Source organism: Coccomyxa subellipsoidea (assembly GCF_000258705.1).
Source record: "Coccomyxa subellipsoidea C-169, whole genome shotgun sequence".
Lineage (NCBI taxonomy): Eukaryota > Viridiplantae > Chlorophyta > Trebouxiophyceae > Coccomyxaceae > Coccomyxa > Coccomyxa subellipsoidea.
In genome coordinates, this window is record NW_005178041.1 from 1,868,213 (window position 1) to 1,891,840 (window position 23,628).

At 53.7% G+C, this 23,628-nt stretch overlaps 6 protein-coding genes across 6 annotated transcripts; 3 read left to right on the top strand and 3 right to left on the bottom strand.

Moving 5' to 3' along the window:
* Positions 1–3,817: 3,817 nt before the first annotated feature.
* On the bottom strand, positions 3,818–5,239 carry COCSUDRAFT_5722 (Shwachman-Bodian-diamond syndrome; the record flags this gene model as incomplete). The annotated part of the gene is made up of 6 exons (XM_005651089.1): positions 3,818–3,934; positions 4,093–4,248; positions 4,376–4,561; positions 4,659–4,812; positions 4,935–5,040; positions 5,212–5,239. Coding segments are annotated over 6 exons (747 nt in total), but the record flags the coding sequence as incomplete, so codon positions are not given.
* Positions 5,240–6,041: 802 nt separating this feature from the next.
* COCSUDRAFT_39652 (pyrroline-5-carboxylate reductase) lies at positions 6,042–8,025 on the top strand (the record flags this gene model as incomplete). Its single annotated transcript, XM_005651090.1, has 7 exons — positions 6,042–6,128; positions 6,228–6,344; positions 6,432–6,500; positions 6,670–6,804; positions 6,914–7,031; positions 7,263–7,441; positions 7,849–8,025. 7 exons carry the CDS (start codon positions 6,042–6,044, stop codon positions 8,023–8,025), a joined length of 882 nt encoding a protein of 293 aa, XP_005651147.1.
* Positions 8,026–10,571: 2,546 nt separating this feature from the next.
* On the bottom strand, positions 10,572–16,223 carry COCSUDRAFT_64572 (hypothetical protein; the record flags this gene model as incomplete). The annotated part of the gene is made up of 12 exons (XM_005651091.1): positions 15,993–16,223; positions 14,649–15,031; positions 14,363–14,511; positions 14,111–14,211; positions 13,830–14,003; positions 13,532–13,678; positions 13,093–13,278; positions 12,773–12,887; positions 12,410–12,582; positions 12,115–12,296; positions 11,021–11,972; positions 10,572–10,796 (listed from the first exon to the last, which is right to left on the bottom strand). Exons 2-12 carry the CDS (start codon positions 14,936–14,938, stop codon positions 10,572–10,574), a joined length of 2,694 nt encoding a protein of 897 aa, XP_005651148.1. The 5' UTR covers positions 14,939–15,031; positions 15,993–16,223.
* Positions 16,224–16,894: 671 nt separating this feature from the next.
* On the bottom strand, positions 16,895–19,417 carry COCSUDRAFT_35157 (cell division transporter substrate-binding protein FtsY; the record flags this gene model as incomplete). Its single annotated transcript, XM_005651092.1, has 8 exons — positions 16,895–17,115; positions 17,349–17,508; positions 17,766–17,909; positions 18,054–18,225; positions 18,351–18,445; positions 18,541–18,618; positions 18,734–18,876; positions 19,369–19,417. 8 exons carry the CDS (start codon positions 19,415–19,417, stop codon positions 16,895–16,897), a joined length of 1,062 nt encoding a protein of 353 aa, XP_005651149.1.
* A 281-nt stretch (positions 19,418–19,698) lies between these two features.
* On the top strand, positions 19,699–19,926 carry COCSUDRAFT_12125 (30S ribosomal protein S17, chloroplastic; the record flags this gene model as incomplete). Its single annotated transcript, XM_005651093.1, has 1 exon — positions 19,699–19,926. A coding segment is annotated over one exon (228 nt), but the record flags the coding sequence as incomplete, so codon positions are not given.
* A 1,485-nt stretch (positions 19,927–21,411) lies between these two features.
* On the top strand, positions 21,412–23,105 carry COCSUDRAFT_59129 (alpha/beta-hydrolase; the record flags this gene model as incomplete). Its single annotated transcript, XM_005651094.1, has 5 exons — positions 21,412–21,429; positions 21,821–21,871; positions 22,051–22,320; positions 22,513–22,704; positions 22,863–23,105. 5 exons carry the CDS (start codon positions 21,412–21,414, stop codon positions 23,103–23,105), a joined length of 774 nt encoding a protein of 257 aa, XP_005651151.1.
* Between the last annotated feature and the right edge of the window lie 523 nt (positions 23,106–23,628).

Sequence of the window (23,628 nt, forward strand, 5' to 3'; positions counted from 1 at the left end):
AGAAAAGGCACTTTGCCGGTGAGCCTAGGATTACCACTTAGGAAACCGACGTAGAAGTGGCGTGCAATGTCAAACTTTAACCTCTGAGGGAATATATGCACTGCTGCATTAACAGTTTACTATCCGGGCTGAAGTGATGAGTTTACATCGCTTCTGTTGGGACTTGGCGAAACAGAGGCTTGACATGTTAGCATTGTCAAGTCACCTTTTCCCTCTTCTTGCATTACAAACAGAACGTTATAAGCATTTGAGACAGCGAATTTCTCTTGCATTTCCTTGCATTGCAGGTCTATGGACCTCTTCAGGGTTTTGTAGGGTTTCAATCATCGCCAAGATACTTTGACCACGACTGAGCTCTGTCGCTGCGCAGGCCACCCCTCATTCATGACTTCCGATGTCAATTGATGTCTGCTTTCTTAATGCAACGGCCACCGCTACAAGATTTTCCACGCTATTTCGTATATTTGCGCTGGTCGAGTCGTTGACGCTCAACGCTCTTTGGATACAAGCATCGAGAACATGATCAGTGATAGCGAAAGTCAGGTGTCCTATGGCTTAGGTCCACGAGGCCATGTCAGGCCGGTCCAAGCGAGATGGATGGGTGGCACTAAAGTGAGAACATCCATCTAGTACTATACATGCCTCCCCGCAGGGCTTTTTGACAACTGCCAAACGTCCAACCCTTGATAGATGAAGGAACTTTTCTTGGGACGAACAGGTCGACGAAGAGAAGTTTTTGGCTATGCAAGAAGAGTACCTGCGCATGAAGAAAGAGGAAAAGCAGACCACCCAGAGGATGAGAGAGTACGTTGTCCTCTGTTGATCCTTTAAAAGTGTGGCCCACATGTGTAGGCCAGAAAAGCGAGTCTGAAATGGAACAAACATGGGGAGATCTTGCTAGTACAGCAGCATGCTTTGTGCAGGTTGACGGCGCAGCTGGCCAGAACAGAAGAGGCTGCAAAGAGGGCGCTGCTCAGGTCTGATCACCGCGGCACTCAGGGGGGCGGTGCAGCCCGCTTGTTGGACACAGAGCGCCAGCTCATGCGCGTGTTATCCCAGAAGACAAACATGGAAGGCAAGCCGCGATCATGCATGCTTCAGCTTGACAGCGACCATTCAACGGCGTGCTGCAGTTTGTTGCACTGTATGTGTTGAGTTTATGACGGATCTGGCAAACAATGCATCCAGGGAAACTTGCCAAGGAGCGCACCCATGCAAAGGAAGTGAGCAGCAAGAACGCTGGTCTCAAGAGCAGATTGGAGCGGGTCCTGCGCGATCAAAGGCGCCTAGTGGTTGAGGTGAACCATCTCCTCCTCAAGCATTGCATGCCATGATGCCAACTACCAGGGCCCAAGCGAGGTAAATTTATGCGTTCCTCTGTTTATGCTTCGCAGCTGGGAAAGGCAAGAGCTTCCAAGCCATGGCTGCTGGGGAGTCCGCAGCTTCAAGAAGACAGTAAAATCCTGGAGTCTGGGTCTCAACCCCAGGGCTCTTGCGAGCAGACAGAGCCTGCCTCGGCACTTCTGCTGTTGAAGCGCCTCAACCTGAGCCGAGCACAACCAACAGAACAAGCACCTGCAAGTCCTTCTACGCTGTGCCTTGTCACACGCGCAGAACAGTTGTGTGCATCTTAAAGTGTGCAATCCCTCGAGAGTACATGTCTGCAGAGTATGCAATTCAAGCCCAGGTCAGACTTCCCACAGTGCGGGCTGCAGGGGCAACAACAGAGTCGTTCTGATACCAGCTCCCATGCCGAGGAAAAGATGGGGGACGCATTGAGCAAGGTTGAGGAGTTGCAACAGCGCATCACAGACGCTCAGGCACAGCTGCAAGCATTCACCACTCAGTGCCAGGAGGCGACGCTCGCTGCTCAGAAACCGGTCAGACTATCCTCCAGGCAGGCGTGGGGGGATGAGGCAGCCTTGCAGCAGTCTGTCCCTGCGAGAGATGTTGAGACTGCTGCAGTGTTGAATCCCTCATCGAGACATGATGTCACCTGCATCTGGAGATCCGTACCTCCCAATCCTCAGGCAAGGCTTGCCTCATTGCTGACACCAACGGAGTGGTGCTTTAAACACGTCACTGCTTCCTGTAATGACCACATATCAGCACAATAAGTTAATCAATCAATTGATTGATTGCCTTATGCTGAACAGGACAATTCTCTATGGTGTGCCGTGCAGGGCTGGCCAGACCCCACAAGATACCTCACAGTGAGCATTGAAGCGGTGCACCTGCGCGATGGCTTCTTGCTGAATTGCATGCGAAATCAGCAGCTTTTTGTCATGTACAGCTTCTTGCCAGACCTGTGTCCCTCACAGGAACAGTGCACTCACTGCGTGCCGCCAGCTTCCTCCATTTCTTTGATGCATGCCAAGGTAGAGACAGACATCCACACACCTGTGCCTGTTTACACGCCACTGACTTCAAGTCTCTGTGACATGCCACGGTTGCAATGTATTTGATTGCTACTGCATCCCAATATCGGGCAAGAAGTGGGCGTGTCTAAGGCCCTAGGAGATGCTGCTCTATCTGCTGTTAATGAACCTGATGGAAAAGGCTTCTTTGTTGCAGGCATATGACCTGGCACCAGCATCCCTTCAGCTGCAAGAGAGGCTTGCAGGGCAATTAATGAGAGGACATGTGATGCCTGTCTGCCTTGCATGTCAGTCATTGAACGTGAAGAGGGAACCCCATCGGCAGCTTGCCATGGCACAAATTGACCTGAAGGTCTTCTCTGGATACTGCTGCTTGCACTGACAATTGTATTGCATCATGCATGTCATCCTGCACATGCTTATAAACACTGCCAATAGCAGTCTGTTACACATGTCAGAATTTCAGCACTAAGCTTACTGCTGCTCGTGCGCATGTGCAGGATGGAGACATCATGCACCATGCTTTTCCTATGCTGGATGATGAGGGCAGGACGGCTGCCACCCTTACTTTGTCTGTGTATGGCACACATGCACTGCAGAGCAGGATAGCGGGAGTATGATAGTCAAGAATTGTGCACGCAGTTGCTTACATCTGCAGCACAAGAATGTACGTAATTGTAAATTTGCTTCTTGTTCCTAAGAGTTCCGTTTATGCGCATGCATTGACTTACGCTTTAATTTGTATCACACTCCATCTGGTATCTCAGCTGCTCTCTGCTGTTTGCGGAACAGCATAGCAGCCCTACGTGCATTTGCATACGCACCAACCTTGTCCCCTGCACAGCACAGCATCAAATCTCAGTCAGTGCCAACAGCATCACTTTCGTCATTATCCAAATAGCTCACGAGTAGGTCACCCTCAGCCTGATGTGTTTCTACTCACCAGATGGCGAGTAGAAGATTGCATCAATGGCGCTGCCAGCCCCTCTGCTGCACAGCTCCACCTGCCAGCCTGGCTGCAGCTCGTCCAGCTCAGCAAAGCGCTCTCGACGTGATGCATGCTCCTCTGGCAGGTCTGCTATGGGGCCTCGCGCATACACCACCTGGCTGGATGATGCCTCCGCATGCTGCTGCCGTGTGCTTGTTGCAGAGCGGCTTGCCGTTGCAGGCGCCTCTGCTGGCCTGCTTGCACATGTGGCGTACGACTCAGCATGCCAGATCGTGCCTTGCATGTTTATGCATGTGCTGGTAAAGGTGATATGAATTAGAGCATACACAGGTAGAGAGACTAAGATAAACAATTGGAGAGCACTCAAAAGTCTTTGATCTTTTGAAGCACAGGGAATGTGGGCAGACCTTGGAATACTAGCCGCAATGTGGAGGTTGTCCATGCTGTTGGAGACTTCAGAGGGCGTGGCGTGCTGCTGCACTGCCGGCGCCTCCTCAGTGGCTGCCAGTGACACTACCTCCATTCTGCCCTCCCCGTCGCAGGAGCTCTGGACAAAGGTGTGCAGGCTGCGGAAGGCTCCCGGATCCACCAGGCATGTCACTGTCAGCTGCACAATCAATATGCACAAGTGAAGCAATTAGCAACCTCTGTAGGCTCACTCAGGCTGCTGAGCAAGCTTGCCTGACATCAAAAGGATCTCCAAATAATTTTATATATAAAAGCATGCTGAATAAAGAGGCATGTAGACATTCTCAGCTGTCCAACCTGGCTGTTGTGCAGGGCCAAGTCTTCAGACTCTATGGTCGCCTGTTGGCTGGCCAAGAGCTGCATCAAGTCGTTCCTGCATGTGACTGGTATCTGAAGTCTCAACCGCATCCTGGCGCGCTCTATGGGCAATTTCTCCTTCAGCTGCTGAAGCGCCTGGTTACCAAGAAAACCACAAAGTCAGTGAGATAGCTTTCCAGATCCATTTCCAGCCTGTGATCCGTGGAATGACAAGTGCTGCTGTAGATAGTGTGCAGGCAGTGTGGGGTCCTGGGGCACACACATGTAGAGCTTGCTGCTTTGCACCGCGCTTGGGATCCACTGAGAAGTGGACGTCCTTCAGAGCACGCTCGATCATGGAGATGGTGTAGGGCCGCTGTGTATTCGGATTGACGCACTTCTCTGCAATGATGCTCGCCACATCCTTGAACATGCTGGACAGCTCCACATCCCTCTCCTTGTCTGACACCTGTTGTAGCAAACAATACGTGACAAATATGGCCCAAATATATTACAAAGCTGTATCTACACTGGAAGATCAGACATGCCCATGTGACAATCAACACCTGCATGTCCCCTTCAGCCAAGATCCTGACGCAGATCTTCTCTTCATCATCCGTGCCGAAGACATCCACCAGGTCTTCTCGCTTGGCCAGAATGCCCTTGCTGACGTTATTGAAGATGGTGGTGGTCTGAAGCACCTCATCCAAATCTTTCTCACTGGACGAGCAGCAGGACAATTTTCAGACCGTCATGCATTTCAAGCCACTTTTTGATCAATCAAGTGGCAACGAGAACCAATATTACACAACACTGCTCGGTCTGGAAGGGAAGACACTCACACTTCGTTCCTCCAATTCACCACTTTGTTCTTGTAGCAAGCCACCTCAAAACGAATTCCTTTCTTCTTCAGACGGACAACCGCAACATTGGTAAGTCTCTTTTGACCTGATCGCAGTCACAGTATCAATTGAGTAACTGCTTATTCAACAGGCAAATTAAGGCACAGTCCTTCCCACATTCAGAACTTGTAGACATTCGCCTTGGGCAGTAACTGTTGATGCGCATAGGAAAAATTTCTTTGTAGACAATGCATGTTGTAGTACAAGCTGTGCGAACCTATTGGCTGCTTGACAGAGTGCGACATCGTTGCTCAGCAGAATTGTGCAATCCAGCTCCTTGTCTCAAAGTTTACCTTCACCACAATCAAACAATCATGAATATATACATCGCAGATGACCCAGAGAATCCCAGATCACCCAAAACTCTTCTCCGAGACGGCACGTGCGTTCACCTTTACATGCACGTGACGATTTTCAGTGATCTTGCTCTGAGGGATCCAGCCAGGTCTTCTGAATGGTGTGAAAGTGCTCATGTATTAACAATACCGCTTTGATCATACAGCAAACATCTGAGCCTTGCTGCGTCGGTCCAAGCAGAGATTTTCCAGTCATCACTTCATGTCGTTTCACAGTATGACCACTGGTGTGGGCACAGCACAAATCAGGCTGCCGTTTTTCCCGCAAAATTCCAGTTGGCCATCAAATTTGAGTGTTTCGGGATCTCGGCATCCCTGTCGAAGGCGGTCAACTCAGGAGTCAAGACCAGGTCCTGGCACGTCACCAGGTATTAAATGCCCCAAATATCGTGTATCTGATCACAAGAGAGGTGTCGTGTAATTTAGATGAATCTTGCGGACTGCCTGATGCTCCTCTGCTAGCATTAAGCAATCTCCCTCGTGACCTTTCCTGCAGGTGTTGTGCACAGCACCTTTGGCAATGGCCACCAAGATCTCCACACCAGCTTTCCTGAGGCCGAGGTGGGCCCTTTAGATTCAATATCACCTTTTGTGCTGTATTAAGCAGCACATAGTCCTTCAGGCATGATGTGATTGACTGCAGGAACAACAGATACAAAGAGCAGAAGAGTCACAAGCAGGGCCCAGCGAGATGGAACAACGGCAGGAGGCAGAGAAGCAGGAGGAGGAACAAGCACTGGCGTACAGGGACAGAATTGGTTTTGTTGGCGCTGGGCAGGTCGGAATTGTGTCCTTGCATGGCCCCCCTTTATTGGTCAGCACTTGACGTCATGCTCCTCGAAACACTTAAAACAAACAATGGTATTGGGACATGCAGATGGGGGAGGCATTGATATGCGGCTTCATAAGGGCGGGGATCTGCTCTCCCAGCCAGTTGTGTGCGTGTGTACGTTCTGAGGAGCGGAGGCGAAGGATGCTGGAACTAGGACTCCAGGTGGGCAGTCCCTTTGCAACAAAGCATGCAGACGCTCTTGACCCTATCAGTGAAATGCAGCATCACAGAATTGCTGACCTGGCACAGGTGTTTGGAGACGCCACGCTCGGCGGCGCTGCAGAGCTTGCGGCAGCCTCAGACATCATCTTCCTAGGGGTGCGCACATCCTCTCCCTCGGCCATATCCATCGCATTTTGTAGCCCTTTAAATTGTGACCAGGGCGTTCATGACTGCTGTCTGGGGTTCTCGTGTGCTTTTGTACTGGACAACACAAAGTGCGGAGATGTGTGGGCCTATCACAGAGGAGTGTTGCCTGGGCATCCAGGTGAAGCCTCAGTACTTGGACGGCGTGCTGGAGGCCTTGCAGCCCCATGTGACGCCCAACCACCTCATTGTCTCCATAGCTGCCGGAGTGAGGCTGGCCAGCTTGGAGGCAGCCCTGCCAGAAGGCAGCCGTGTGGTGCTCCAGCTTTCCTTGCTGCCAGTGCTGACCTGCACCACTGCCACTGGTGAACTAATTTGAGCAAGTGCTGAACTGAGCTGAGCTGACCACAGGACATGATGTGCAGATCCGGGTGATGCCCAACACGCCGTGCCTCATAGGCCAGGCAGCCTCCGCCTACGTGCTGGGGAACCATGCCACCAACGAGGACGCTGCGAAGATCTACATGCTACTGTCCTCAGCAGGTAAGCGCACTCAACACCCTGACGCCCTCGTGTGCTGTGCCGAGCTTTGACTTGGTGCAAATCACATAATGTGATGGGCAGCTGCTTGCAGGTGGGCCTATAAGTAATCTTATTTGTTGCACGCTTGGCATTTGAACCGCGGGAGAGCCCTTTTTGCTTCCTCTGGCGCTCGCACTGTGGTTCTTGTCCTCATCACTTTAGTCTGAAGAGGTGGCTTGGGGGTGTATGCAGGCCTGGCTGTGAGTGTGGAGGAGCGCATGATGGATGCAGTCACAGGGCTGAGCGGGAGCGGGCCGGCCTATGTGTTTCTGGCCATTGAGGCAATGGCGGATGGAGCTGTGGCAGCCGGCCTGCCCCGCGACAAGGCCCTGGCCCTTGCAGCCCAGACCGTCTCTGGCGCTGCCCGCATGGTGCGAAGCCACCCAATTTGCAGTGCAATAGCATTTCATCAGATCACCATCTATATGCATGTACAGCCCTGTCCGCTCGTTGCATGAACATGAACTGAAGCCAGGTCACAACTGTCTGTCTTCAAGGCAACACAGTACCGAGCATATAAGCATGGGGACGGTACATGCGTCCGAGCAAGAGCTGCGTGCGCTTCAGATAGTTCTACGCCATGTTGAGGCGGTGCTTATGACACAGAATGGCTTTGCTGAGGTCTAAGTCATTTCCAAGTGTTTGGTGGCCGCGACAAGCACCAAGTCAGCATCCTCTAGGACCTTATCCAGGTCACACTCCAGGTCTCGCAGGATCAGTCATCATCGTGTGGTCATGCGACATCATCGTGCTGAGGGGGTTGCGCGGGGGTGCGCAGGTGTTGGAGGGGTCGGGGGACGGCAGCCTGACGCACCCGGCGCTGCTGAAGGACCGCGTGACGTCTCCGGCCGGCACCACAATCGTGGGCCTCGCCGAGCTGGAGACCTCCGGCGTCCGCGGAGCCCTCATCCGCGCCGTCAAGGCCGCCGCCAAGCGCTCCGAAAACCTCGGCTGAATACCTCAGCACTAGTCAAGGATATATCTATCTGTACAAGTTGTGGACTCCCCATCGTGAGGCATTTTACAAGTAAAGGACGCATCATGGGGAGCAGGCATTGTGATACTGGCTGCAGCGGGAGCCTATGCAGCGAGAAGGACTGCCTGTTGAAATCCTGATCACTCTCACCTTTCTTTAGAGGCGCCACAAGAAAGAGCCAATGGCACTGTCTCTCGCAGGTCAAGAATTGCAGGCGTGCCGTTGTCCACAAGATTTCATTGCCAGTTGTTGAGGGATGAACTGGAACAATTCAGGATTGTGAGGGAAGATAAGTCAGAGACAGCGAGAAGGGATTGCTCACAGAGTTTGTGATGGATGCTCGCTCTGAAGTGCACCAAAGAGCATTGCACGATCGATTGCCAGGCATGCAAAGCAGATCATTAAGGGAAGGACCTGGTTTAGAGGCATCACAGCATGCTTGCGCGCCTTTGCTTGCTGCGCCACAAGGTTGCCTTCCATTTATTGCTAGTTGTCTTGTTTTGTAAGAGGAGGGCTGAATCCACTGAAGATATATTTGATTGCGAGTCCTTACAGAGTGGAAATGGAAATGACAAACATGCAAGCAAATGTGCTGTGAAAGATATTTCCAAGGACTCATGCCCCTTTCTTACTGTTTGCAAATTGGACAACATAACAAGGAAGCAACGCTACTCACAGTATAATTAAGGAAAGCTTCATGAATCAGGGGACGTGTGAAAGCTCTGCTCCGAGCCGATGAGTCATAGGTAGTGGAGGTGCCTTGGGAGTCCCCACAGGATAAGAGGTGCTACCTAAGCATATGCATGCAAACCCCTGCTAGATGTACCCACAGCGCCTTCAACTTACTGTGAGTACCTAAAGAAGGAAAAAAGAATTACAAGTAATGTACACATAATAGGGGAAGAAAAAGCTGTTCTTCATTATTGTCAGATCATCACCATGACGGCAGATTGGTTCCTCAAAATACCCCCTGCCGATGCGCCTCAAAGACCAAACTCTTTGATCAAGGTGCAGTCTTGTCCACCTAAGAATTACCATCTGGCCCCCAAATCAATACAACTCGTCGGCAGTGGCCCATCAGCAGCATGCAACCTGGCATCTCACAGCTCAAAAGACAAAGCATAACCGCACACCACCTCGCCAATAAGTAATACTATATGCAGCAGCACACACATGGCTGAACCTTGGTGATGAGTAAACACCGGGGCTGCCCTAGGATGATACAACGTCAAATTTCGTCTTTTTGTCCTCTTTGGTGGTGCCTGTGAAAGAAATACGTGGGTCGATACCCGCAAAAATTATGCACTTGTACCAACAACATAATGAATGTTTTTGGTGCCCTGTTTCTGCACAGTCAACGTCATCTCATGACTTGATAAAGAGGCACGCTATTGAACAGATACATGATCATCTGTTCTGACAGATGCTGCATTTACACTCCAAAATGACCCTGTATCTTTAACAATACGTCTCGTGGTTCTCTATTCAAAACCCTGAAGCCTTAGCCGGTGCTCAGATCACAAGCTCTCGGCATAAAATATGCTCCCTGGCTCGAGACTTGACCGTGCACCTGATATTATGCAGCGGAGACTTGGCAGCATGTGAGTTGCCCCCCATGGGTATCCGTGGAGCCTCATCTTGAAAATTCCCACAGCAAAACACGCTAACCTTAACACACAGACACCCGCGCACACACACTCGGCACACTCGACAAAGCCTAACGAAACACAGCGCGGAGGCAGCACAACTAACACCTCATCCAGAGTAGGATACATGTAGGGGCCCCAACAAGCGTGATCAGCACCTAAGTAAGGCATGAAGGAAGCTGCATGCCACAGGCACATCACCCTTTGGCCACTGCCAGCTGGCTGCTTGCAGGTGGCCTCCGAGTGATGATGCCAAGGCCTAGAAAACACTGACCCCGCAGGATACTTCCTCACACCCCAATATATGATGACGGTCCATCGATGGCGCCGCTTTGTACATCAGTGGAGCCTTCCTCTAGGAAAAAACACAGCAACAGTGTCATTCTCGGGCCCCCTGTGCCCATGCTCCGCCGAGCGTTGTGGAACTCAGGGCGAGCATCCCAACCTTCAACTGCTGCGACACGATTGGGCACCAGTCTAAGAGCGGACCAGCACCCGTTTTTTTTGGACTTGATCTGACAAAATAGGGACCGAAATTTTTCTTCTCAAAAAACTTTGCTGCGACGAGGGCTTTGCGCAAGAGGCAGCAAAGCCTCCAGTCAACGCTATGGAGAGTGGCCAGAAACGACCACTATCATATCTTGAAGTCAGCGCGACAATCACGCCCCTCATTCAAGACAGATACATGGTCGCTTTTGGCAGAGCGAGCATTTGCCTAGCTGTTGCTGGCAGTAAGCCCGTGGAACGTCAAACTTGACCAAACAAATGACTGCGCCCGACACTGCTGCGTCAGTTGTGAAGCTGCAGCGCTGATTCAGGGCCACACATCCGACTGGGGAGACAGGGCTGAGCGGATGTGAAGCTGCAGGGATTTTCTTTTCACCCCCAGTCCATTTCAGCCAGGAGGGTCTGGAGCTCGTTGGCCATGGCCAGGCCGTCCGTGGTGCCAGCGCTGAGGTGCATGTCTACAGAGGCGTCCAGCGGCTCCGGCGCGATGGGCATGGCGGCCAGCGTGCCGCTGCCGGGCGGCGGCTGCAGCGGCTCCTCCAGAGCCGGCGCCTGCTGCTTGCGCATCGCGTCCCACTGCAGCGTCCGCCGCGCGCTCTGCACAACGACACCCAATAGGTGAGGCAAGGTTTTTCTCAAAATGAGGTTGTTCACCGGTGAGTTTGTTCACCGGGGGTAGCATGTGGAGGTCCCACAGAAGAATAGAATGCAGGGTACAAGGAATGGGTAGGTATAGCACAGCACATGCTACATGAAGCCATCAAGTCGTTGGCTTGCAGCCTACGCTGGTGGAAATGGGGCTGAGTAGCTAAGGGTCTGACCTCGGGGGTGGCGGAGGTGGAGGCGGCCCAAAGGCTGGGGCTGCCGGGGGGCGGCGGCTGCGGAGAGAGCAGGCCGGGGAGGTGGACGGCGCTAGTGTCGCTGACCATCGACAGGACGCTGCCGCGCGCGGACTCAAGCGAGCCGGACGTCTCCATGAAAGCCTTGGCATCTTCCTCATCGCCGCACAGGAACTGCGCCACATCCGCCACGTCGGGGGGCGACGCGCCGCCAAGGAAGTCCTTGGCGAGGTGCGACTGGAACTCCACAGAGCCATGCGCGGAGCCGCCGAGCAGGGGCGCGCTGCTGCTGGCGACCAGCGAGGAGCCCTGCTGCGCATCGGTGGTGTTGTCGAGCAGCATGGAGGGAACGCAGGCGGAGCCCAGGTCCAGGCCCGGCAGCTGCATGTCCATGGGCTCCAGGCCGGCCGACAGCGGGGACGCCATGCTGATGGCCTCCGCTCCGCCATCCAGCTGGCAGATCAGCTCGTCCAGCTGGCAATCGGCCGCCGGCGACGGCAGCGTCGACGCGCGCGTCAGCGCCGGCCCGCCGGCGCGGCCGCCGAGCACGCCGAGCGAGGAGCAGTCTGGCAGGCTACGCTGCGTACGCAGGGCCGGGCTGCGCACTGCCTTCGCCGCGACCGGCAGCAAGTCTCTGGAGGAGGGCCAGGCTGCAACATTTTCGTCCTCTGCCAGGGAGGGCAGCTGGTGGCTGAGCGAGCGGCGCGGCCCGAGGCTGGAGATGAGCATTGCTGCGCTGTGGCTGTGCGGCTGCTGGTGCCACCACGCAGCCGCGACGCCGTTCAGCTGCTCGCCGGGGACGGCTTCCTGGGGGAAATCCTCCGAGCAGAGGCCCTCGTCCAGCATGCCTTCGTCGAAGGGCAGCAGCTCACCGTCTCCCTGGCCTCCCAGATCGTCCTTGAGCCAGGCCTTCCCAGGTAGATGGTCTCCACACCTGGCCCAATGCATGCTCAGGTCAGCCCACGCCTTACACCGTTTCAGCACCATTTCCTAAGCTCCCAAGCACAAAGAACAGCTCACAAGACCAACAGCATCAGGCAGCGTTGTCCCATCCGAAAGGGACAAATAGCAAGCACCTGTTCAGAGCGGGCTCGCGCAGCAGAGCGGCTTGGCGCGCGGCCTGGCCGGCAGAGCCGCTCCTGCGCAGAGACCTGCCGCTGGTGGCAATGTCCATGCCCAGCGGCGTGCTCTTGGGCGCTGACTCCTCCGAGCCAGCAGCTTGGCTGCTGCTCACGCTTGGAGGCATCACCCAGCATGTCTGCAAACGCATGCACCACTTCAACAACGAAATTAAGGACGAGGAATCAGCACAGAAGCTGCGTTGCCAGGCGAACTGTCAAGAGCAGGGAGAGAGTGAGCTGAGAGGGGCACCTTTGCTGTGTCCAATATCAGGTGCTCCTGGTCCCCGCTGTCATACATCACATGGTGGCGAAGCGTGACATTGTCGAATCCAATGACCTCGCCATCATAGAACGTGGCATTGTCAGGCCAGTAGATCGACACGCGCCAGCCAATGGCCTCCTGGCTGCTGGGAGCAGCGGTGCCTGAATGCAGTACACGCCAAAGATCAGGAAGAACAACATCGCCTGGTGAGTACTGCCTTCAGCAGGTGTCCTATTTTAAGGATACCATGTTGTCAGAATCCAAAATCCCTGAGGAAGGAGCAGACAATTCGTTTGCTGTGATATTGCACTTGTGGCGCGGTCTTTGAAGGTTCAAGATAAAGGCGCTCACCAGGAGGGAGGCCGGCTGGGTAGGATGCTTCAGGGCATCCAGGCCACCAGGTGTGCGCCTCTCTGCTCAAGCGCACCCACTCGTGCTCCCCATCCTCGTACAGAATCTGGTGGCTCTGCGTCACCCACAATGCACTTTAGCAACCGCCCCTCGCGCCACTGCAGATCAACCATCACAGCCCTGAGCACCGCGTCGCCATTCAAACTTGGCATACACCCTTGGCAATCGCAGCTCAAGGGGGCCAAAGCCATGTATTATTTAACTCCTCTATGCCCGCATTTTTTCACACGCTGAGCTCTGGTGAGAGTTGAATGGCGCACCTCCAGAGTGGCGTCGTAGGCCAAGACCTCACCGCGGCACCAGATTCCGACGCCAGCGAAATGGACGCTGACGCGGCCGCCAACAGCTGCGGCCCCCGGGGGTGCGCGCACCATCGTCATGCCCGTTGTGTCCGGCATCTGCGGCGTCTCCGCCACGCCCTCCGCCCCCAGCCGCGCCATCTCAATCTGCGCAGCGCCACGTCACATCAATGTTTTGAAGGTACAGTGTTGGGCATGATTTCACCAGGAGCGATACATTCTTTGGTATGTTTGTGCTTGTCCCCTTGCCTTGTAAAGCTTGGTGCAGCTTTTCACAGATGCTGCTGCTTCATCAGACTGCCAATGCCAGATGTTGCCGCTCTGATGCGCAGGGATGTGCATGCAAGCTTTATGAAGCTCTCAGAGATTGCCTATCAACCAAATCAGAGCAGAGCCTAACCTGCAGCTCAGCGTTGGCGCCAGCGGTCTGGGCGCGCGGCGCGAGCCACTGAAAGCGCTCGTTCAGCAGCTGCAGCGCCTCATCCATCTCATCATCGTACTTCACCATCACCCTGTCCTCATCGTCCAACACCTCCACGATGCGGCCCTGCCCCCAACCACACTCTCGCTCAGCTCAGCCCACCCTCCACAGTGCTCCACAGACACGGACCTGCTTTGTATCTGCAGCAGCCCCACACGGCAAAAGGGTCCAGAGCAGTGGCACTGAGAGGCACAGCCTGGCGGTGCAGGCGGCACACCTTATAGAAGGCGTGGTCGTCGGGCCAGAAGACGCTGATGCGCACTCCCAGCAGGACATGGCTGGGCGGTCCCACATAGCTCTTCAGGCCCAGGCCGCGCTTGCGCTTGAGGGACCTGGACTCCAGCACGCTCTTCTGCTGCGCCCCAGCCATCAGCTCTGCCGCACACCTCGCCTGCCAATGCGCAACCCACATCACGCGCTGTCCCTAGTTTGCTGTCCTTGACACCCTGCGTGCAGAATGCTGGCAGCATGGGGCAATGCAAAGGAGAGCTGGCCCACCTTTGCGCGCGCGTCTGCCATTGCAGCTTCGGCCATGGCTCGCGCATTGCCGGCCTTCTCCCGGGCGGTGCTGCCCGCCACTTCCGGAAGTTCTCGCGCTCCTGGCAGACCACAGTCTTCAAGTCAACACAAGATCTGGTAGATTTTTATATAATGAAAACAGACTGAGGAGTGACGCAGGCATAGGCAGTGCGCAGAACATAGAAAATAGGCCTTTACTGCTGCATAGCATGCCAGGGAGGATGTCCTCACCGGAACACCCGGCTGTTCTGGCAGGCAGAGACTCCTGCGAAGAGCCGCACTTCAATCCGTGCAGAGGCGAGCTCGAGACATCAGCATCTTCAACCTCCGAAGGTGTGTTGATGCTGGTGTGGCCCAGGCTGTCACTGGTGACATCCGTACTGCACACAGACAAAGGCAGCTTAGCAGATTCTGCATCAATGCCCACCCCGCACCAACTTTGAGCAATGTATATGCAGCCACTGGCACTGCAAGAAGAGACCACGAGGAAAGGACTTCCCACTACAGCTGTGCGCACCTTTCGCTCACTCTGCAGCCCTCAAGCTCCTGCGGCTGTGATGATCCCTGGCCTATGGAGCCATGGCTGGACATGCCACCGCTCTGTGTCCCGCTCACATCCAATCTTTTATTCTCTCCCCTGGCTGACACGCCATCCTGACAGCTCTTCTCTGAGGAACGCTCCTCGGCCACTTCTGGCCTGCTCTCTGGCTGTGCAGACCTCTTGCTGCAGAGGACTGACGGCAGAGCTACATCTGGACCGCTTACGTAGGCCTTTGCGGCCCGAAATAAGGATTGCGGCCCCCTCATGCCAACGATTGAGCTCCTTTACAGGTGCACGTGTCAGGTGAGCTGCGTTTTTCTACCATCTGCCCATGCTGCAGGTTGGAAGAGCTGCTCAACCTGCACCCCACGCGCCCATCATCTTATACTGAATGTAGCTTTCGATTGGCACGCTTGCCCAGTCCTTATCTCAGAGCTGCCATGATGCCGCGTGGCGATCTGGGGACCTCGCCAACGAATATGCGGATGGCCTCCTCAACGCTGTCACGGCAACGGGCAGAACGCTCCCCAGCAAACCCACACAGCCTTCAACCCATCGCGCATGATCGAGAGTTGGAGCTCACAGCTGGCATGGCCCTAAATATTCTCAGTCAAAGCACCGCAAGTGCGCAAGACCCGTGACTGACCCGGCGGATGAAAGCAGGCTCTCCCCTGAACCGCGTGATCTGGTACCCAAAGCTGTAAAACCTCTTCCAATAGGACACAATGTGCTCTTGGCTGTTGCTATCCACCAGAGATGAAGGGTAAGGCACCCAGCTCCTGACATCCCGATGACCTAAGGCCCATTGCGGGGCAGGCAAACATTGCAGAATGACCAGACTATGACTTTCACACCGTGAAAAGCCGTCAGGGTACCGTCTACGCCCAAAAAGATTGGGGCGCCTGCTGTCTGAGTAAGAGGCAGCTCCGCTGAATCACGCTGCCCTGGCTTCCTCCCTCCGTACAGACAACCGCTTGACCCTTCAGCAATCCACTGATTGGATCACACCCCGTTGAAGTTAACGTCACATATGATGCTCGTCATTAGACATCGAAGGGACCACATTATTGGAGCCTCAGTTGCCCGAGACAATCTTCAAACCCTCGAAGGCACCTTCCAAAAAAATTTGGGCGTCCATTTACCCGAAACTTCAGAGACATGCAATGCGCAAATGGCACCTAGCTGCTTCTCCGGTCCTGCCGTGACTATCTCAGCAAAATGTCTGTCTTGGTTCGGTCTGTTCCTCGTGCGCCATTCCGTTCGAGATACAGTACCCCTACCCAGCAGTACATGTCCGGGGTCATCGACGGGGATGCGAACCTGTCAGATAGGCCCATGGAAGTCGGAGCAGATGGCTTGTGAATCTTGTTCCCACGGTTATCGTTGCCCGCTTTCCCACAGGTACCGAACGCTTGACCCCTGAACCCCTAAGAACTTCTAAAAGTACACTTGTCCTGAAATTGACACTGTTCGCAATCAAGGCTCTCAACAGGGCGCATTTGCCGTGTGATTTCTGCTCACCCGAGCAAGAGAACATTGCCCACGGGATCACCAGCGTGCAGAAATTCAGTCTATGATGATCTTATATAGGCTGTGACATGTGATCCCTTATTCACGTGCCTACTTCAACACGTGGAGACCCTTTCTCATTCACGGCCCCGACCCATCCAGGGGGTACAAGGATGGCCCAGAGGGCCTCTTCTGGGCGTCTTTTCCGACCAGGTCTCCCATGACGTCAGGGAGGAAGTTCCCTTCTCCTTCTTCATTGCAGGGGACCTTTACACCGTACACGAGATCAATATTTCCATGCCGCGCATAATGCGCATTACTGAAGGCGCTTATAGTATACTACGTAGCATGACTCGTCGCATGCGCAACTGGCATGCCGCGGCAGCGCTGAGTTCCTACAGGGCTCAAGAGCTTGGAGCTCAGCTAGCAGGCTAGCAGCGGAATCCGTTGAGCGGATAGAAACATGCTGCAGATGCCAAAGTGCATGCGGTTTAGGGTCAAGAGGTTGGCTACACCATGTGACACAAACTCAGATCAGCAAAACATGTGCGCTCCGAGCAGAGGCTGAAGCTGTCCCATGGACCGCGACACAAAATCGGCTGACTGTTTCTGAGGCTCAAATAAGCTCAGATGCTATGCCGCTTATGCACTACTGTCAGCAGTACTAGCACTCACGCAGTGCAATATCCCCGCCGCGGCACTGTGCTCCGAATTTAGTTGTCTGGGAAGAGCGCATCCACAAACGCCTCTGCCTGGAAGGGCTGCAGGTCCTCGACCGTCTCTCCAACGCCCACAAACTTGATGGGCAGCCGCAGCTCGTCCACCACGCTCACCACGGCGCCCCCTCGCGCGGTGCCGTCCAGCTTGGTGAGCACCAGCCCCGTCAGCTGCACCGTCTCGTTGAACTCCCGCGCCTGGTTCAGCATGTTCAGCCCTGCGCACCCACCCACCGCAGGCCTATCAGAGAAAGATAGGTTCAGACATGAATGAAGTGCGAGCGCCAGACATGAGAGGAAGGCCTGCCTGACAGACGAACATCATGCAGCAACAATATAATCAGGCAACCATGCGAAAGCGTGGCCAGGCTCATTCGCTGCTCAGGAGACTCTATGCAACAGAAGATTGTGAGGGAAAGCAGTGCAGGGGCTTGCAGCAGGTGCGGCGTACCAGTGGTGCCGTCGAGGATGAGGAGGACTTCGTGGGGTGCTCCCGGCATGCGCTTGCCGATGGAGCGCTTGCACTTGGCCAGCTCCTCCATGAGGCCGATGTTTGTGTGCAGGCGGCCAGAGGTGTCGCAGATGACCAGGTCTGTGTCGTCCTTCATCGCCTGCACATCAAGTGGTGTAAGACGAGTTACAAACGGGGTGAAAGCCTGCCCTGAACACCTGTAGAAAGCAGAAACCATATGTGCCACTGGAACCTGTCAGGCAGACCTGCAGCAAACCCGCAGACTAGCAAATGACCTGGCTCGGTCTCCAAGAGTGCAAAAGCAGGGGCTAGGACAAGACACATGGCCGGATGTAAGGGCGTCTGCTTGAGCACTGCTAGTAGCAAGAAGCGGAAGTGCGATAGCAGGACGCAGACCTGCTCCACAGCAGAGTACATGAGGCTGTCCGGGCGCTGCTTGGGGCTGGTCGCGCTGATCAGCTGTGCGCTGCTGCGTTCTGCCCAGCCTGCCAGCTGCTCTGCCGCTGCCGCCCTAAATGTGTCACCAGCCACCAACAGAACCTGCTCACAGCAGGCAGCCGTGTGATGCATGTGCAGATATCCTTGTGCTTTGGACTCTTCTACATCCCAACACTCTTCTACGATGAAAAGATACTCAGCCATGTGGGCGTTGCAGAACTTGGGAGGGTGAAGATTTGAGCTGACCTTCACGCCCTCGCTGCCATATTTGTATGCGAGCTTTCCAATGGTTGTCGTCTTTCCCCCGCCATTCACGCCCACAATCAGCAGCACCGCTGGCTTGGCGTCCGGGAACTCAAGGTCGCTGCTCTTGCCACTGGCCTTCAGCACGTCCACAATGCTCTGTTTCAATCTCGTTCTGCAGAGAGACAGCCCAATCTGCTCACCAATGCGGACAGCCAGAAGCAGTCTCACAAAGTGCAGATATTCAGAATGTGCTTGACAGGTTTGGAAAGGCCCTTCAGGACCAAACTGTTCTCACACCTGACATCGTTGCGGGTCTTGACCAGGCCTGACCGGATGTCGCCTCGTATTGCATCCACAACCTTGAGAGCTGTTTTAGGACCAAAGTCAGCAGTCTGTCACACACAAATTACAGTCAGTGGACGAAGCCAGATAAAAGTCCCCACATCATTAGATAGCTGAGCCCCAAGATGTAAGGCATGCTGCGCACAATCAATAGGTCCTCCAGCTGCTCCAGTGTGTCCTCGCTGTCCTCCAAGGTCCAGTAAGAGAATAATTCATCCACAACCTGATCCATCATAGTGCCACAGTGATATTGCCATAGTAAGACTCCGTGGCAGTTGGACAAAAGGATGACGGTACACTACTGTCATGGAGCTGATAAGGAAGGACTCGTGTCACACCCCAAGCTTCTCTCTCGTCTTGCTGGTGCCCTTTGTGATGCGTTCCAGATCTGTGGCTGCCTTCTCACGCAGCACACGCCCCAGCTTCTGCAGCAGGCCTGCACCTGCTCCAGCTGATACTGCCTGATCACATCGATAACTCCCTTCGAAGTGCTTTCATATAAGGGTTGGGCACATAAACATGGCGTTCCACTTGCAAATTCCCATGCTAAGTGTCCTCAAAGCAAACTCGCCTGGACGGTACAGTGTAAATTTCGCCGTCGATGGCATCGACCTAATTTTCTTGTAAAATGGAAGTAAGTAGGGCAGATAAATCTTCGATCATTGATCCTGACGTCTGCGCTGGTGCTTGCATGGCTGCAGGCGTCAGTTAAAAATCGTTCGGACATTCCTAAAGACATGTGCAGAAGAGGGCTTGTAACCGATGGTCACCAATTACGTTTTAAACGAAGAACTTCAAATTTCAGAATTTGTTGACAACATTGACAGGAGAGATGGGCAGAAGTTGTGGATCTTTGATCCAATTTGGAATGGGGATGAGGCCAGGTCATCCCGGTTGAGGTGACGCGAGCATCAGTCACCCGGCCGCCCTTGTGGATAGGAAGGTTTGTGGACCCTCCTTGAGAGGCTGTTACGTTTGACCTGTGCGAGGTAAAAGCATATCAGACAAACTTGGAACTTCATTCCCCACGATGGCTGGACTCATGGCTCCCTCAAGCCTGAACCTCCGTCAGAGTTTTGCTGGCACATCTCTTGGAGTTCAGCACACAGTCAGCCTCTCACAATGTGTGGCGCGCACACCGGTTAGGATGGCACAGAGTCTTCAGGTGAGACCTTTACGGGCTGGTGGGCTTGCCATACAGCAATTGTGCACCTACAGCTTTGTGTACGAGCACAGAGCCTTTTCAGGGCTGTAATCTCTCCTCGATCAAACGGGTCAATCAATTTTCAATGCCTCGGTGCAGGGCAAGGTGGTGTCAACAAGCTCGCAGAAGACAGCTGTTGTAGCGGTGGAAACCTTTGTTCCTCACAGGCTATACAAGAAACGCATGAGGCAGACAAAGAAGTACCAGGCACATGATGAGACCAGCAAATGCACTGTGGGAGACTACGTCGAGATCAACCCATGCAGGCCAGTCAGCAAAGCCAAGCGCTTTACCATTGGAGAGATCCTCAGGAAATCTGATCTCTGAAGGCGTCTTCTAAGGCTGGTGAGGAGCAGCTGACATCTTGAGGTCCCTCATAAAATTATTAACATGACATGGTTCGGCTGGGTTTTGGCTGGGTGCCTCCACTTCTTATGTGACGGGTGCAGTTCATGCGGGTGCAGGCTCTGTTTGCCATTCGTCATTTGAGACAGGAGAATGCTAATCCCAACAGCGGGACCGTCCAGAGTGACTCTGCTGATTTGACCGCCACTAGTTGTATGCTAGTGGAGGCTGCCTGTTGTACTGAGGCAAGGAGCTCAGCCTTCGCATTGGGTGGTACTTGAGCGTCTGGAGGAGGACTGCGAGACAAATATTGACATAGCTGACTTTGATCACGTAAGACAAAATTTGCCCAAATAATGTGTCTGGAGCGTCATGGATGATCTGTTAGCGTGCCGGGTTTGTACGCTTCCCTTATAAATGCCAGTGTTGGGCAAACCGTCCCACTGACGTCAGCAGTGTGACGAGACGGGTGCTGCCTGAAACTATCTGGGTCACTTTGGCACCAGAGACAATGTAAAAAATTACTTTGACAATCTACATACTGGTGATGTGTCACAGGTTGCCAATTCATAGTGCAAAGAAGGCACTTCATCTGTCATGCAATTATTGGCTTTTTAATGCCACTTCGTCAGCCTAAATTAAGCCAGCCTGGTGCAATCATTGCACTGGTATAACGTGCTGCCACTGGCAAGTTTTGATTACCTTAAGGCTTGGCCTCAGCTGATCGATCAGGCTGGCCATAAAATCATTTACCATATGCCTATGCCATATGCCTAGAATTTTGCAATCCCTCGCAGCTGCTGCCAGCCAGGATGATGCTACAGTGTGGCTGCATGCAGTGTGGCTGCATGCAGTCTGGCTGCGCAGCTGCCACCGTGGCGCCCTAATTAGGGGCTGGGCCGGCTGGCATGCCCCTGGGCGGCCAATGCTACGATTGAAACACCTACATCTTTATAATATTATGGCCCACTTCCGTATTTTCTCAAAATGCGTGTGTGCTCCTGGGAGCAGTATTTACTGCCAGTGCTCATTTGACTCCCTTCATCCTTCATCCATGGCAGCTTCCCAGATTTAAGGGTAGCTTCCCTGCTGGATTAAAAAGAAGAGATAAGTGTCCCCTTCAAAGCATGTCATGGAGCGCACTATATCGATCAAGTAGCAACGTATGGCCTCTTCAAGGTCTTCAATTGCCGATACGCACGTCGTGTTTCACAATTATTCACCGGAAGAGCGTCTTTAAGCACATGCGCAACTCACGGATCCTTTCGAAAGAACTGCAGATAGTCCAACCCTGTAGAAATGTGAGGATAAAAGGGAAATTCAGATGCCGGGCAGAGCATTTAAGAGAGGATGAGAGCGAAGTCCAGAAACAGACAACGTGAAATTTCTGTCTGGTCTCACATATCCCTGAGGCAGCGTTGATGAGGTCTAAATTATAGCCGATTCACATCCCAGAAGTCTGATTCGATGTCCCTGAAATTGCAGGTCAGCCCCAGTCAGGAGAAGAGCTTTCCTTCTTTCAGCAGCCTGTGGGGCAGCAGCAAATGCCTTGCCAACAGCGAAAGCAGCAAGCCCAGCTGGAAGCATCCAGAAACCCTTCTGTGGAGTGACGGGTGTGCCTTCTTGGGCCTTCAACACTCCATGGGAAGAGCGGCTTGTTGACTACCATGGGCACAAGACCTGGTGCCGAATTATTGGAAAGGAGGCTACTGAAAGCGGAGGCCTCTTCGGCATATTTGGCAAGAACAAGGCTGACAATGCAGCAAGGTTGACTGTCATTCTGGCCCTTCACGTGCAGCTGAGGCAATGCTTATGATAATTCCGAACACTGCGAGCTTTTACCTTCAATTTGGTCTCATGTTTTGCTCTGCTGCAGGAAGAAGTTGCCTTTGATTATACTGCATGGGGGACCGGGATTGCCTTCGCGGTATCTTGAAACTCTGGAATTGTTGGCAGGGCAGGATCGGCAAGTGATCTTCTATGATCAGGTTCACTCTCCACTGACATTGTCTGTTGGAATGCAGTCGACCCCGAGAGAAAGTACCCCGAGTGAAAATGCCGCAATGCAATGCTGTCACGTTCACGTTGCAGCATACTGCTTCACAGATCGGCTGTGGAAAGTCCTACCTTGCGAGTGGAGACACAGCCCCGCCGGCAGAGGACTATTCATTGGACCTATTTCTAAATGAGCTGAGGGCTGTGAAGAGCGCTCTGGGCCTGGAGCGGTGCCATGTCTTGGGCCATGGCTGGGGCGGAATGCTGGCACTGACCGCCCTCAGCAGGGCTACCGAAGAGGAGAAACAGGCCGTGGCATCTCTGTCGCTAGCGTCTGTGCCACCCTCTTACAAGCAGCTTATTCAGGACAGGCAAAAACGGGTGCGTGACTGGACAGAGCATCCTCACACTGCAGAGGCATAGCTGCTGCGCTACAGCAGCATCATACCTTGTGATAAAGAAACCAGAAGATGCCAGGTGCATCTGCGTAAGTGTGTTTCAGCCTAGCAAAAACTTTTTATTGTCTCCGCGCCATTATTCTAGCTCCTTGAAGCAAGATTATGCATCTGGCAGGCTCGTGAGCTTCCAGGGAAGCTGCGCGATGCACTGGTGGGGGATGCACCAGCGGACTTGAAGGCCACAGCGCTGAATGAGTACCGTCGCCGATTCATCACCAGCAGGCCAGACGCCGGCTGCTTGAATGTGGCGAGCGCTGGACAGTCTGTAGTTGTGCATACAGCCATGATCGGCCCTGACCAATATCAGGTTCGCCTTGCCTCAAATGCCTGTCACGTCCCCAAAGACTGAAACATTACGCAGGAAACCTTTGATGTACGCGTTCATGGCCTCTCAGGTTCTGCAGTGAATGTTCAGATTATAAGGGAACTTCGTCTGTGCATCAGATGCAAAGTGGTGAACTGCAGGTGGGCGGCCTGTTGAAGGACTGGGCAGCGGCTGACTTGCTGTCATCGGTGCATTTGCCGCCAACCATGGTCCTGCGAGGGGAGGATGAGGAGTTGTACAGCAGTTCTGTGGACAGCCTAGTGCAAAGTCTCCCCTCCATTGTGACCGTGAAGAGCTTTGCGGGCGCTGGTAGCTATGCACACATTGATGCATGGGAGCCGTACTTGGAGAGCCTGAATACCTTCATGAGCGATCATGACTGATCAATTATGATGAAACTAGATTGTCCCGGCTGCCCTTCAACAAGTGGGCTTTCGGCAATTGGCATTCTGTCAACCTCAATCAGGAGGATGATTCCTCCTGATCCTATTCCAGTATTATGTTCTTCACCATGGTTCTGCACTTCCAGCTGTCTCCTTGTAATCTTAATATGCCAATTTTGTGTGTTCTTTTCTAATACATGGGGAGCCCCTAAACATTGAAATTGGTGCTACAGCTCGGTTGAATTCATCTCAAGCATCTTGCGGAGCTCCTGCATTCTAGTCGCTATCTCAAATTGCAGCCTCCGAACTGTAGGGCAGTTCTCCCTAAACTTGCCACAGCCTGTGATGTATTCCAGGTGCTCCTGCCTGTCCTCAATTTCCCTGGTGATGTCCTTTAATAAGCTCTCCAGCCCGCTCTCTTGGCTCTGAGCCCGAGACAATTGTGCGGCCTGTGTGTTTCTGCTCTCTGCATCCTCGCTTGGCAGGACATCAGGCGGGCTGCCCCTGAACTCCATGTGCATTG